General features: G+C 43.5%; 1 protein-coding gene and 1 non-coding gene across 2 annotated transcripts in view; one reads left to right on the forward strand and one right to left on the reverse strand.

The window, feature by feature from the left end:
• The window catches only part of DHX35 (DEAH-box helicase 35), a 63,245-nt gene that overhangs the window by 22,166 nt on the left and 25,030 nt on the right, over positions 1-16,049 (reverse strand). The window contains exons 6-12 of the mRNA XM_038750649.1: positions 15,445-15,506; positions 12,127-12,196; positions 11,408-11,467; positions 8,069-8,181; positions 5,103-5,199; positions 4,078-4,236; positions 2,823-3,033 (exon numbers count right to left, since the gene is read on the reverse strand). Coding sequence (XP_038606577.1) covers positions 2,823-3,033; positions 4,078-4,236; positions 5,103-5,199; positions 8,069-8,181; positions 11,408-11,467; positions 12,127-12,196; positions 15,445-15,506 — 772 coding nt within the window. The remainder of the gene's footprint in view (positions 1-2,822; positions 3,034-4,077; positions 4,237-5,102; positions 5,200-8,068; positions 8,182-11,407; positions 11,468-12,126; positions 12,197-15,444; positions 15,507-16,049) is intronic.
• LOC119931956 lies at positions 12,999-13,136 on the forward strand. Its single transcript, XR_005452250.1, has one exon. It is a non-coding gene; the product is annotated as a small nucleolar RNA SNORA7 (small nucleolar RNA).

Consider the following 16,049-nt stretch of genomic DNA (forward strand, 5'->3'; position numbering starts at 1 on the left):
TCCACTAAGTCATGCTGCTCCTTCTGCCTCCTGACTGACCCAGACATCCACTCGGGTATTTCCTTTAGTGTCCGTGGGCCTGTGACTACACTCATTCATTCATTCAATCAATTGTATTTATTGAGCGCTGTGTGCGCTTGGGAAGTACAGGCTAATCAGAGGGTGGTGGGGTATTAATGGGACAGGGTGAGTGTGAATATTCCAATGAGAGTAGGTATAGGAGTATATGGGAAAGTGACTATTTGGCTGTGCATAATAATAATAATAATAACGGTATTTGTTAAGCGCTTTACTATGTGGCAGGCACTGTATTAAGCGCTGGGATAGATGCACGGTATTTGGAATAGACAGAGCTCCTGTCCCACAAAGGGCTCATGGGAATGAGGAATGAGGAATGGGGAATCTCATCCCCAATTTACAGATGAGGGAAGTGAGGTGCAGGGAAGTGAAGTAACTTCCCCGCAGTCACACAGCAGACAAGTGGCAGAGCAGGGATTAGAACCCAGGTTCTACCAGGCCCAAGCTCTCACCACTAGGCCAAGCTAATTATTATGCACAGGGGTGGGGGTGACTAGTCAGCCCACGTGAGTGGGCGAGTGTGGATGTGTACGGGTGAGGGGTACCGTGGGCAGCTAAGTGGAGGTGTGTATGGATGAGCGAGAGTGAGTGTGCGTGGCTGAGTATGGGTAAGAGCGTGCAAGTAACTGTGTGGGTGGGTGGGTGTGTAAGGGGGAGTGACAGTATGGCTAAATGGCTATGGGAGTGTGGCTTGCTCAATGGCAGAGTGAGACCCTGGGTTTGTACTTGTACTTCCCAAGTGCTTAGTACAGTGCTCTGCACACAGTAAGTGCTCAATAAATACGATTGATTGATTGATTGATTGGGCAGCTGATTGTGGTTATGTGGATGTGTGCATCAGTAGGGAGGGCTGCCTCTATCTACAACTCCTTAGCCCCAGGCAAGGTGAGGCATATTCTGTTAGCTATCTCTGTTTCCTATGAAGAAATTCTGTATCATTTCCTCGATTCCGTTGCGCTGCTGCTGAATTCAACAGCCAGGAGACTTCTCCCTCCAATGCCACAGTAGAACTAGAGTGCGCTGAAGTACTTGAAGTACGATTGATTGATTGATTGATTGAAGTAGCATTGGCTCAGTGGAAACAGCACGAGCTTGGGAGTCAGAGGTCATGGGTTCAAATCCCGGCTCCGCCACTTGTCAGCTGTGTGACTTTGGGCAATCAATCAATCAATCGTATCTATTGAGTGCTTACTGTATGCAGAGCACTGTACTAAGCGCTTGGGAAGTACAAGTTGGCAACATATGGAGACGGTCCCTACCCAACAGTGGGCTCACAGTCTAGAAGGGCAAGTCACTTAACTTCTCTGGGCCTCAGTGACCTCATCTGTAAAATGGGGATTAAGACTGTGAGCCCCACGTGGGACAACCTGGTCACCTTGTAACCTCCCCAGCGCTTAGAACAGTGCTTTGCACATAGTAAGCGCTTAATAAATGCCATCATTATCGATATTAGTATTTATTATTAAGTAGTATCGGTAGCCATTTCAGGTACTTCAGGTGGGCCTATCTCTGTGCCCAATATGGAGGGGTAGGAGTGGCCATGAAGGTTTGCCGTTTCTTGTTTCAGGACCAGACGGGATACTGGAAGACGGTCAGTGGACATGCCATCGTTAGCACACCCCTTCATGGGAGGCAAAGATACAAGCCCTACCCTGGCTACAGGTCGCTAACCTCTGGATTGGACAGTTTCTCCTCCACTTTCTGCTTGGCGGCCTAGAGAGACGAAGCCGAAGGCTGATTACCACATAATCTCCTCCGCTGGGTGCCGATGCACAGATGGTAGCCGTGACTCTCAACACTCAAACGCACTGCCATTGTCTGTCTGTTTTTCCTACACCCTGTCTTTATTCTTTTACTCCTCCTCACTTCCTTCCACCCCGCCTGCTTTCCTCATGTTAACTGATGGATTCTAAACACTTCAGGGCTCAAAAATGCCTAGGGCGACTCCCGTTTTTCAGATAGATTTTTATGCCCACGTCATTAGGAAAAGATTTGCGGTCTCTGAATGAATTAGAGGACAGATACAGTTTTGAGTCTATGAAAGAAGTCTAGAATAACTCCAGTAGACAATCTCCAGTTTGGTCCTCCACGATCAATCAATCAGTGGTAGTACTGAGCATTTACTGTATTCAGAGCACTGTATTAAGTGCTTTGGAGAATATAGCAGACCCATTCCCTGCCCACAAGGAGCATATAATCTAGAGGGCGAGAAAGACATTCATATTAACAAATAAATTACAGGTATGTACATGAGTGCTGTGGGGCTGAATCTTAAGTGCTTAAAGAATACAAATCCAATGCCTAGGCAACACAGAAGGAAGAGAGTAGGATTAAAAAAAAAAACCAGCTTAGGGAAGCCTTGCTGGAGGAGATGGGATTTTAAGGTTTTGAAGGTGGGGAGAGAGGTGGTCTGATGGCAGAGCCGGAATTAGAACCCAGCACAACTTACTCCCAGGCCCCCTGTGCCCTTTCCCCTAGGCCACTCTGCTTCCCTGAATTGCGGAGGATGTTTAAGTGACTACAGGAGGTCAAAGGAGAGGAGAGGGGGAAGCCAACAACCGAATGTGGTGGTCAGGGAAGGAAGAGGGGAGGGAACAAATGTTCTGATGAGGTATGGGGTCAAAGGAGCCAGGCAAGGGGGTAGATTTTGAGAGGAGGAGAGGGACTCCCTCTTGAGATACTGCTGGCAAAGATGACATGTTGAAGCGTGCTAAGACCCGGCCTTTCACCCATGACACACTAACCTGTGTAAAGCCTGAAGCATTTCCCGGAGCGGTTCCGGCCCCCTCGCCCTGCTCGCTGATTGGCCGACGCCTGGGACACCGGGACCACCACGAGACACTCGATAGCTGTTTTCGGGTTATAGGCTCGAAGTTTCACAAAGCCGCAATCTATCACAAACACAATCCCGTTGATCGTGATCGATGTTTCCGCGACATTGGTGGCTACTATCACCTGTGGGAGTCCAAAGACCGTGTGAGGCTCAGTCCGGCTCCCCACGCTGGTCAAATCTAGGGCAATATCATCAACGGCTATACAATTCATTCATTCATTCAATCGTATTTATTGAGCGCTTACTGTGTGCGGAGCACTGTACTAAGCCCTTGGGAGAGTACAACAATAAACAGACACACTCCCTGCCCACAGTTCGGCTGCCCTTACTGTTTTCACTTTCACTGGGCAAGATTCATGATCTGGGGCTGCACTTACAACTGCTTCGATGGGTTTGACTACAGATTTTTCAATGATGCAATGAAACAGTTGCAGTAGTGAAGGAGAGCCATTTAAAATCCTTGCATATTTATACTTCCATTGGCAAAGCTGCCTCATTCTTAGCAGCAATTTTACAGTACATGCTGAAAATGGCATCGGGGGTCTCCTTCTGCCAGATATCTCCATGCCTGACCCTTCCTGAAGAGCCCGCTTCCTTTCCCCCTTCCACTTCCCCGACCCTGGTGGCAGGGAAAAGTGGCACCCAGAAGACCTTGGGTAAATCCATGGGAGGTGCCGGTGTCTTCACCTCTCTTTTTCCAGGTGGGGCTGCCCCACTCTTCCTGCGCCCCATTTCTCTCACCTGGAGCTCTGAGCGGTCTGAATTTTATACCAGAAGCAGATCTTAATTCTCTGTAGGATGTTGAGAAACCGCGCCAGCATCTGCAAAGGACTATCTACCTTTCTAGTTCTCCACATTCCACGTGGAGAGCCACACTTGTGTCACTTTCTGTACCCAGGTGGTAGTTTTGTGGTGTACTCAGGTCAAGAAGGGGAAGCAAATGAGTGAAAATGCTGGATTTACAGCATCTAACGAGTTTTCACTTCAAGCCCATCTAGCACTATTATCTATACGCTTCAAAACTAGTACAGTTACCACAGGATACATAAACTCAGCAGGCCCACGGATGAAGTTATCAAAGAGACCACTACCCAACGTATGCTGAGTCTTAAAGAGAATTACATCCTCATCCTAAGAAAGTCAGCAGGGATCTCTGGAAGTTTTACCTTTCTGACGCTGTGTGACACCCTTTCAAACACTTTCATCTGCTCATACGAAGGAAGCCCAGCATACATGGGAAGAACCCGAAGATGTCTTTTCATCCCAACACGTGACAGGGCTCGGGCCTGTTCTATAAGTAAGGAAACCACAGCCTCCACCTCTTCCTAAATTAAAAAAGAATAAATAAATGAAAAGTAAAAGAGCTGAATAATCAAATACACATTGGGGTTCCGGAAGAAAACGCAAATCGACTTTAGCCTCAAAAAGTCAGGCTCAGTAGATGCAGGTAGTTATGGTGCAATTTAAGTGAAATGCCAGCACGGACACCCGCCAGGCATCAGCCAGTGTGGTCAAGGTTTTCTGGTGAAATCCTAATAAATGTCCTTACGTTCTCCTGTGCTGCTTTCGGATTTACGACAAAACATTCCACACTCCCTGAAGGAATATAGTGTGCAATAAGCTTTTTTCTTGACAGTGATTTCCCCTACCGTGCAAAAGAGGAAAGGGTTGCAACTGGAAGATATATTTGAGGAAGATTCCTATACTTCACCAGTACTCGGGCCCAGGAAAATCAGCTGGCTTTTGTGGAGGTGAAGCTGTTTAGCATCATCAGCATGTGATGAAAGGATTGTCACGGGAAAAGCAGGATGGAGCAACAGGGATTTAAACAACAAAGACCAGATACGGAAACATTAACTTTCGGTAAACAAAAAAGGCCAACTGAATTTAAAGAACATTGTTCAAACCAGTTCATTCTCACCATAAGGCAAGCTACAGTAACAAATCTGAAACATGACTAATCACCTCAAACTGAGACTCCCAGAACTAATGACTCACTGACAATTAAGCAGTGTTGTGGACTACATCAAACTACAGAGGTTTGTCGGTTTTGTAGAGAATGAGGTATGTGCATATGGTGTAGACTAACATCAGAAGAATGGGTAAACACAGTACCAAGAATATTATTGTTGGCTCTTCATGATGATTTGATTATGTTAAAGGGGGGAAAAAAAGGGCCCAGTGAGATTACCTGACCAGTAAGAAATGCCAGTATATCCCCATCACCCTCGGTCTGATGAATTTTCATCACTGTTTCCACAGTCGATTTGACATAATCTGGAACAGGGCTGGAAAGAAGTAGGGAGGTAAGTTTGAGAATGTTTGTTTCCCTTCCCTTTGGGAGCAGGAAGATCCGACATTACCTCACTTCTAGTGTATCCATCTTCATAAAAAAATCACCTGTCTTGCTAACAACTTAGACCTGCAGTTCCACAGGTAATAAATATTGGAATATAGTTAATGACGGCACTTTGTCTGCCCCTTTAACGGAACTGTTATCATTATGTAATAATGATGACATTTACTAAGCGCTTACTACGTGCAAAGCACTGTTCTAAGCATTGTGGGGGTTACAAGGTGATCAGGTTGTCCTATGGGGGACTCTCAGTCTTACAGATGAGGTAACTGAGGCACAGAGAAGTTAAGTGACTTGCCCAAAGTCACACAGCTGACAACTGGCAGAGCCGGGATTTGAACCCGCGACCTCTGACTCCAAAGCCCGGGCTCTTTCCACCGAGCCACGCTGCTTATTTTTATGATCTGAGAATGGAAAATGACATTCTTCCCTTTCTTAATTTTTGACAAATTAAACTGAACAGGTTTGTTCAAACAGACGCAGAGCCAAATGCTATAAATGTCCCTTGTTCAGGAATTCAGGAGTTCAATTCTATACTAGTCATATCCTGACTTGCCTACTGAACCTGCCTTCTCCCATCTCTCCTCTCTCCACTCCCTACCTCAATTTTGCCCTCTGGCTTATTTTCCCAAAGCACCGTTCTGCACACATCTCCCCGCTCTTCGAACGCCTTCAAGGGTTACCAATTCCTCCCCACAACAAGCCAAAATTTCTGATCATTCAGGAATCACCCCATCCGTCAATAGCATCAATAGCATTTTCTGAGTGCTTGCTCTGTGCAGAGCACTGCACTAAGAGCTTAGTCGAGTACAAGAGGAGTCCTGCCCTCAAGAGGGACACATGCAACGGTGGCGAATGAGCACCCAAGTGATTAGGTGACAACAGAAGGGCTGAAGTGGCAGTTGGAGGGGATACAGATGGAGACATAAGGGATTAATCAGAAAAGGCCTCCAGGAGGAGATACGGTTTCACAAGAGTCTTGAAGATGTGAAGAGAGAGAGAGCTTCAGAAGGATGGAAGGTATACAAAAGTTATCCATCCTCAGCCCAGCACAGTGGCATTTAATAATGGCATTTATTAAGCGCTTACTATGTGCAAAGCACTGTTCTAAGCGGTGGGGAGGTTACAAGGTGATCAGGTTGTCCCACGAGGGGCTCACAGCCTTAATCCCCATTTTACAGATGTGGTAACTAACTGAGGCATAGAGAAGTTAAGTGATGTGCCCAAAGTCACACTGCTGACAATTGGTGGAGGCGGAATTTGAACCCATGACCTCTGACTCCAAAGCCCATGCTCTTTCCACTGAGCCACGCTGCTTCTCTTCAGTGGCTAGAGCACGGGCCCGCGAGTCAGAAGGTCATGGATTCTAATCCCCTCCCCGCCACTTGTCTGCTGTGTGACCTTGGGCAAGTCACTTCACTTCTCTGGGCCTCAGTTACCTCATCTGGTACAATAGAGAGTACGGCTGTGAGCCCCATGTGGGACAGGGACTGTTTCCAACCTGATCACCTTGTATCTACCCCAGCACTTAGAACAGTGCCTGGCACATAGTAAGCGCTTAACAAATACCATCATGATTATTATTATTCACTCCTACCAGGCTAACCTACTTACTGTGCCTCACTCTCCCCTCTCCCATCTCCAACCTCTTCCTCCTCTCTGGAACCGCTTTCCTCTTCATATCTGCCAGATCATAGCTGTCCCCACCTTCAAGGCCTTCTCCACTTAATTCCTCCTCTTCCCTGGTTTCATCCTCCCATGGACCACTCAAAGTTCTCGGACCAACCAATCAATCAGTCAATCAATGGTACTTATCATACACTTGCTTATGTGTCGAGCACCGTACTAAGGACTTGGGAGAGAATAACACAACAAAATTAGCAGATACGTTCCCTGCCCAAGATGAGCTTACGGTCTAAAGCTGCTCACTTGTGCACCTGCAATCACCTGAAGCATTTTGGTATATGCCTTAATTACTTAAGCACTCCCCAAAATATCCATCTCCTTCAAATCCCAAAACAGTAAATTATTTTAGCATGGGACACGTCACTAAATTGCAAGCATCTTGAGGGCAGGGATAGTGTCTCAACTCCTTTATATTCTCCCAAATGCTTAGGATAGTGCTTGTCCCACCGTTGGCACTCAATAAGAACAACCGATAGACTGACTGAACGTCAAAAACCAGCACAATGATGGAATAGAGAACGGTGCTCTTGCGTATTTCCTACTTACAGGAGGGCAGAAAGTCTTTCGACAGGGAAATGGAGCATCTGAAGCTTCCGTTACCCAATCCTTTCCCCATCTTCTTCACTACCTCTCTCCTGCCCACCAAAGTAATTTTATATTAGAGGGTAGAAAACTTCTGTTTGAAAACAGATTAAAAATTTACCCAAGAAACTTACACGAATTTGCTTTGGGTCCAAAATTTGCAACATTCTCTGAATGGTGAACTCCACTGGAACTGCATATAATTGTGGTACTTGTTAAGCACTTACTGTGGGCCAGGTGCTGTACTAAGTGCCAGGGAAGATACAAACAAATCAGGTTGACACAGTCCCTGTCCACATGGGGCTCACAGTCTCAATCCCCATTTTACAGATGAGAGAACTGAGGCAAAGAAAAATCAAGTGCCTTGCCCAAGGTCACACAGCAGACAAGTGACGGAGCGGGGATTGGAATCCATGACCTTCCGTCTCCCAAGCCCGTGCTCTATCTGCTTCTCTATTTAATTGAACTATTTCATCCTGCAGCATAGAAACCTTCTTCAAATCAGCATTTATAAGGATTAAACAGGAGAGTACCTCTGTAAGTAAAAGATGTCCACCGGAAACATTCTCCCTTCCACTGTAATGATCACACATGTGTCCTTGTTGGGATCACTGGTCTCATTTTGATTAAAGAAATCCCTAAATTTCTGTAATGTTAAAAAAATATATATCCATTTCTACGATGACTAGGAAAAGTTATTCCTAGGGACATTAGCTTAACGGATATTTAAACCTTCTAGACTGTGAGCCCGTTGTTGGTTAGGGATTGTCTCTATCTGTTGCCGGATTGTACTTTCCAAGCGCTTCGTACAGTGCTCTGCACACAATAAGTGCTCAATAAATACGACTGAATGAAGGAATGAGTGAACTACCCAGGTTACTGGGAAGGACGGCAACTGTTTTACATTACACAAGCATACCATGGCAACACGAAAGATTATGTGTACAATTATCATTTCATATTATATTTTAAATTTTATAGAATATTATATAATATTTAATAAGATTGTGTGCATAATTATTATTTTATTTTATATTATTTTGTTCTCTGTCTCCCCCTTTTAGACTGTGAGCCCACTATTGGGTAGGGACTGTCTCTATTTGTTGCCAACTTGTACTTCCCAAGCTCTTAGTACAGTGCTCTGCACACAGTAAGCGCTCAATAAATACGATTGATTGATTGATTGATTGATTGATTATTAAATAACTCTATTTTTTCCTTTGAAACTACAGCTTGTGAGGCTGCATTTCAGTTCCAGTGTCTTCAATGAGGATTTGGTAAGGTGTCACTAAAGGTCACCCTTCAAAACAACATTCGCGTGGCACGCCCAAATTAATACGGGGTTCATTAATTAGAAAGCACATAAGTAGATATGTAAAAATAAATAGCAGACCTAACCACATAAGGTGCATAGGTATGTGTGAATTTAAACCTACCTTTGTGAAAGCTCTTTTAAATATCAAAATGTGTTTGCGAACGTGACAATGAAGGGGGATCTGTAGTTTACTGAGCATGAGTCTCCCTATCTGGAAATCAATCAACGAATCAATGGTATTTATTGAGTGCTTTCTGTGTGCAAACCACTATAATAAGCACTCAGGAAAGTAAAATATAACAGAACAGGCAGACACATTATCTGCCCACAGTGAGTTTACAGTCTAGAAGGGGAGACAAACATTAATATAAATTATGGATATTCATTCAATCATATTTACTGACTGCTTACTTTTTGAAGAGCACTGTACTAAGCGCTTAGAAAGTCCAATTTGGCAACAGATAGAGACTGTCCCTACCCAACAATGAGCTCACAGTCTAGAAGGGGGGAGACAGACAACAAAACAAAACAAGAGCATATGTACAGATAAGTACAAAAGTGCTGTGGGGCTGAGGGTGGGGGGAATAACAAGTGCACAGGGGGAATAAGGTCAGTTGACAGGACGGGTCTGGAGTGAAGCTGTCCAAATATAACACAGTGACAGTTAATCTTTTTCCCAATCAATCCTGCAGAGCTGAACATTTAAGCCATGAAATGTAATGAAAAAAAAAAAAATCAAGTCAATTCAGTTTTAATTAAGTCATTTCTGCTAAAACATTCATTCATTCAATTGTATTTATTTAGGGCTCAGTATGTGCACAGCACTAAACTAAGTGCTTGTATGAAAGAGTAGGTACAGACAATTCCTGTTTACAAGTATTTTACAGACTAGAGGAAGGAGTTTACAGACTAGAGTGAATGTTGACTAGATTCAGTAGTTACGCACAATGCTTTTTTTCTGAAAAATGCACAAAAAGAGGTATTAAAGAACATTTTCCCTGTTTAACTCTAGCCCACACTAGAGCTACAGGAGCATCATCTCCCTTTACCCATCACTTCCCAGTAGCTTTCACACATCCAGATATTCAGACTTGGGAGTGCCAAAACTTTCGACTTTTTTTAGCAGGGGAAAAAAAAACCCACCAGGTCACAGAACTGAGCGTGTAACACATGATGATCATTTTTAGCTGGATTCAGGATATCCTTGAGTTTCTACAAGTTCATCTGGGGCAGCATTAGAAGAGAGCAACCTTGTTACCATTAAGTAAATGGACCTTTAACTTCTACAGAATTGTAAAATTTTTGTTGAATAAAATAATTGTGTTTCATATATTCTTGTTAAAAGAGACATTTTCCCAGCCTGACTCGAGTTTGTGTGGTTCAGCGTTAATAGGCACGAATGAGGAGGGGCAGAAGAGTTGGAAAGGAACCAAGACTTGGAAAGCTTTGGGATTAGAGAACTGATCAGGAGATCAATCGGATCTTTCCCTGGACCTCCTTTCTTTCCGGGCCCACGCTCCCCTGGCCTGGCTCTCTTGGTAACCTTCATACACCTCCACCACAGAGCCCTTAAAGCTGCTCACTGTTTGAGCACCCCTTTGCACGTTTGGGAGCAAACACATTTCATTTGTCTCAAACTTCAATATTCATGAACCATCCTTGGGGGCTTCACAATCCAAAGAGGGAAAACTAAAAGCTGGTACAGTGCTCATTAAATACTTCTCCATTACATCTCCTAAGGGTTTGTTGGGAAAGAAGCACTGGCAAAGCAGCTAAACTAATTAACGCAATCATTTTCTCCTTCTCCCCTTCCCTGGAGGAAACAAATAAGACTTTGTTCGGGAATATCCACCTAAATCAACAGTCCCTAAACAGTAAGTGAATTTGGGCGGGGGGACGGGGGGGACGGGAGGGGAGGAGGAGGGTGGTGTGCTAATTCTTTTAAATTATAAGCAATTAGGGCAATTAGAGAGCAGTTTATGAATGATGGAAATTCAAAATAAGGTAAACATCACCAAAAGCCACAAGAAGTGAAACACTATAACTTCCATTCAGCAGCACAACAAACAGGATTTCCAGAGTTTTGTAAAATACCTTTAATATCGTATGGGAAAGCTCGGGCTCAACTGTCATAAAAATGAGATGAACAGTGAAGTATCTGCCCCTTTTGGCAGGGTTAAAATAGAGGTTGAGCAATATCTCATTTGCACAAAGAGTCCCAATTATTTCAGTGGTCATAAATAAATAAAAGATAAATGCATTCACACAGAAGACAATAAACCACAACTGTCATGTACGTGAGGGAGTGAAAAAAGTATGTAGAGAAACGAGATAAATAATCATGCATCCATTTGATTAATTACAGGCTAATTTCCACCCACAAGCTGAAAAGGAGGATCTCCCAATCGGAGAGAATCTAGGACATCAGATAGCCTAACAGACAAGTCAGGTCATTCTGCTGAGTAACTCCTTTGCTAGAAGTAAAGTTTCCACTTAAAAGTTCCTAAACAAGAAAGTCCTTATTTTAGATCGACTAAGAAAAAAAAATGGGCTTTACCTCTGCATCCAGAGTGGCTGAGGCAACAATCAATCTAAGGTCTCCTCGCTTCCTCTGAATCTACAAATGAAGGCAACAAGAAACAATGATGAGGAAAATATTTTTTCCCTAACAGCTTATTTTTTCATCTTTCTGCCCTCCGTTCAAAGGATCAAGAGAAATGTGAAATTCTGTAACTTACAGAGAATTGTATAGGGCGAAAGCAGATTATTGCAAATGTGGACTGTATGTCCACAGCACTTTTCAGATCATTCGTTGTTGACACAAATCACACGGAGGAGAATTTTAAATGGAGGCCAATCGGACTAAAATCAGGTAGTTGATTGGAAGACTAGCAAAATCCCAGCACCGGAGGGTGGCTCTCTATTTGGAGCTGAACAAATAGCGCGATGAGAGAATAAAAAAGAAAAACCTAGAGCAAGAGGAATTACCTGCTCAGGATTCTCACAAGTTGTTCAAAGTTCATAAATATCGGTTTTTCCTCCTACTCCCACTGAATGTATACAGTCTGTGGACTGCCTGGACCCCCACTCCTTAATGGTAAGGACTGTGACTTTTAATTTTACTGGCTTCTTCTCCCAAGAGTTTAGAACTGAGTTCTACACACAACAGGCCCTCAAAAAATACCACACTGAGTGTATGAATTCATTCATTCAATTCAATCGTATTTATTGAGCATTTACTGTGTGCAGAGCACTGTACTAAGCGCTTGAACTTACCTTTTTTAACAAGCCAATAGCAATGTCAGTGTACAAGGTCCTTTCGTGGGCTTCATCCAGCATGATGACACTGTTTAAAAATAAACAAATTTTAGCAATGTTGAAACAAATCTTCCAGATTTTCAAGGGAGTTTCTCAGATTTTAGCCAGACATTATCTTTTAACAGCACTTAAACCCAATAAACCCACTTGGAAAAAGAAGTGATCACTAGATGAAAAGATACATGATATTTGTTAAGAACTTACTGTGTGCCAGGCACTGTGTACTAAGTGCTGGGGTAGCTACAAGTTAATCATGTTGGACACAGTCCCTGCCCTACGTAGGGTTCAGTCTTAATCTCCATTTTAAGGATGAGGTAACTGAGGTACAGAGAAGTTAAGTGATTTGCCCAAAGTCACACAGCAGACAAGTGGCGGAGCCGGAATTAGAACCCAGGTCCTGTGATGCCCAGGCTCGTGCTCTTTCCACTAGACAACACTACTATTCGTTCCTGTACCTGCCATCGTCTAAAAAGTCTGCATCTTTAAAGGGAATCAATATCTTGGAACTATTACTAACAATCAGCGTGGCTCAGTGGAAAGAGCCCAGGCTTTGGAGTCAGGGGTTCAAATCCCGGCTCTGCCAACTGTCAGCTGTGTGACTTTGGGCTGGTCACTTCACTTCTCTGTGCCTCAGTTACTTCATCTGTAAAATGGGGATTAAAACCGTAAGCACCCCGTGGGACAACCTGATCACCTTGTAACCTCCCCAGCGTTTGGAATAGTGCTTTGCACATAGTAAGTGCTTAACAAATACCATCATTATTATTATTATTAATCATAAACAGGCAGTTTGGGATCCTAATGAACATCACTGGCTTAAAGTACACCAGCCCCTCTCAGGATGGCAACTGGAGAGTTTCCAGTACTCTACCAGCCTCGGCTGCGGGAGGGAGAGTCAAGCGGAGGCCTACCCATTCCATTCCTAGCTTGGGCAGTGGCTACTGAGTGGAAAGCAATCTGCTACAAGTCAAAACTCACCCATGCTGGGCAGCAGTGGCACGGGAGAGAGTCGAGGGGGGAGACCCAAGTTTACTGCGCGGAAGAAGGCAATGGTAAACCACTTCCGTATTTTTCCCAAGAAAACTCTATGGATACACTACCAGAACGATTGCAGATGGAGGTGGGGCACTGTGGGAGAGATGCGTCCATGGAGTCGCTACGTGTCGGAGACGACTCGACAGCGTAGGGTAAGGCAATTATGCCACAGTGGAAAAGCCGTTTCACAGATCTGCCCTTTCTTCTCTATACCTACTCTTAATCATCATCAATCGTATTTATTGAGCGCTTACTGTGTGCAGAGCACTGTACTAAGCGCTTGGGAAGTACAAGTTGGCAACATATAGAGACAGTCCCTACCCAACAGTGGGCTCACAGTCTAAAAGGGGGAGACAGAGAACAAAACCAAACTTACTAACAAAATAAAATAAATAGATATGTACAAGTAAAATAAATAGAGTAACAAATATGTACAACATATATACATATATACAGGTGCAGTGGGGAAAGGAAGGAGGTAAGATGGGGGGGATGGAGAGGGGGACGAGGGGGAGAGGAAGGAAGGGGCTCTTAAGTTCCAGTTAGACTAGAAAAGCAGCATGGCCCAGTGGAAAAGCATGGGTCTAGGAGTTTGGAAACCCATGGACCAGAGTAGATATTATAGATAGTATGTACACTAGACTAGATATAGGAGACTAGATACCATAAGACTAGATTCCGGTCCTAGTTCTGCTACTGGTCTGCTGGGTGACTTTCATTTAACTTCTCTGTATTTCAATTTCCTCATCTGTAAACTGGATATAAAAATACTTGCTCTTCCTACTTCGTAGATGGGAGCCCTTTCTGTGTCTGATCTGATTATGTTATTTTGATTCTAGTAAAGGGCTTTGACCCAGAGTAAGTGCTTAATACCAAAATCATCATCATCATGACGGTTTTTGATAAGCACTTAATATGTGCCAGGCAGTGTTCTGAGCACTGGGGTGGATACAAGCAAATTGTGATGGACACAGTCCCTATCCCACATGGGGCTCACAGTCTTAATCTCCATTTTACAGATAACAGAGTAGCACTCAGTAGAGTGCTCTGTACAATAAGCACTCAATAAATACTACACTGCGTTGGATTACTTTAACGGATTCTTTGTTGGGTCTCTCTGCCTCCACCTTTTCCCCAGTCTTTGTTTCATCCAATGGCAGGAATCATCTTTCCAAAGAGCTAATCTGATCATTTTTCTTCCAAAGATGAGAAGCAGCATAGCCTAATGGTTAGAGCCCAGGCCTGGGGGTCAGAAGGACCTGAGTTCTAATCCCAGCTCTACCAGTTGTGTGACCTTGTGCAAGTCACTTAATTCTTCTGTGCCTCAGTTAGCTTATCCTTAAAATGGGGATTTAGACTGTGAGCCTCATGTGGGACGTGGACTGTGCCCGATTTGATTAGCTTGTATTAGCGGTGCTTAGTACAGTGTCTGGCACATAGGAAGCACTTAACAAATACCATAAAAAAAATCCGCGGAAGCCTACCATTTGTTTCTACTTTTAGCAAATTACAGCCCTTAATCATTGATTAAAAAACAACCCATTAGCTGGCTCTTTCAAGCCTAAATATCCTCCTCTCTGCTTCTTTCTTCTCTAGAAAGCATTTTTCCCTACATATCTCAGAACTACAAATGCCTTGATAACATTCTCTACCTCTGCTCAAAGACCTTCTAAAACTGCATTGCCTCCAAAAGGCCTTCTCTGATGAACTCTCATTTCCCCACCCCTTACTGCCATTTCAGCATTCTGGGTCACACACGTCTTCCCTGATAAACCCCTAATTTTCCCATTATATCCACCCCTACTTCTGCATCGCCTATGCAATTGGGTCTGCACTTTCAGCACTTATGTACGTGTTCCTATACTCTGGCATTTCCTCCTTTGCCTGCTCTCATGGGGAATGCAAAAAAAAAAAAATCCAAAACGAACAAAAAAAAAACCATAACACCCTGAAAAGAGCAGAGGATTGACAGGTAGAACAGCCAAGTTCTTGTCCCAGCTCCATGACAACAGGTAAATAACTCAACTTCTTTGGGCCTCAGTTTCCTCACCTACAAAATGGGGACAAGAATCCTGCTCTTTCAAACTGGGACAGGAATTGCACCCGATCTAATTATCTTCAATCTACTTCAGCACTTAGCTCACAGTGAGTGCTTAAAAAATACCATCATCATCATTATCATCAGCATCATTGCCTGGCTAGATGTTAGGAAAGTTTTTTTTGGAGAAAAATCATATTTACCTGTACTTTGTTAATAATGGGTCAGCCATCATCTCCCGGACCAGCATTCCGTCAGTTAAAAACTAAAAGCAAAAATATCGGGGAATGTAAAATTGATCATTTAGAAGACATCTTTGTGAATCAGATCAAATGACAAATACTCGGTTTACCACAAACTCTCTCTCTCTTCCCCCATAAAATAGAAATATAGTACACACACACACTTTTCTTTCCCAGGTGCTTAGTAGAGTGTTCGGAACACAGTAAGCACTTCAATAAGTGCCATTGGATTGACAGATCGATAGAAAGATGCCTTTACAAGCAACCTTTCATATATATAAATTTATATTATATATGCTTACATAAAGATCTATACTGCATGTATACTGGATTGATTTATATAGAATATATATAAGGTTGCTTGTAAATGTATTTTCCCATCAATCATTTAATCAATCAATCCAAAGGTATTTACTAAGTGCTTCCTATATGCACAGCAGTCTACTAAGTGCTTGGGAAAGTACAACACAACAGAGTTGGTAGACATGATCCTGGACCATAGTCTACAGGGGAGACAGACACTAAAACTGATTAGGGATAAGGGAAATAGTAGAGAATCAGACTAT

Source organism: Tachyglossus aculeatus, chromosome 8 (genome assembly GCF_015852505.1).
Source record: "Tachyglossus aculeatus isolate mTacAcu1 chromosome 8, mTacAcu1.pri, whole genome shotgun sequence".
NCBI lineage: Eukaryota > Metazoa > Chordata > Mammalia > Monotremata > Tachyglossidae > Tachyglossus > Tachyglossus aculeatus.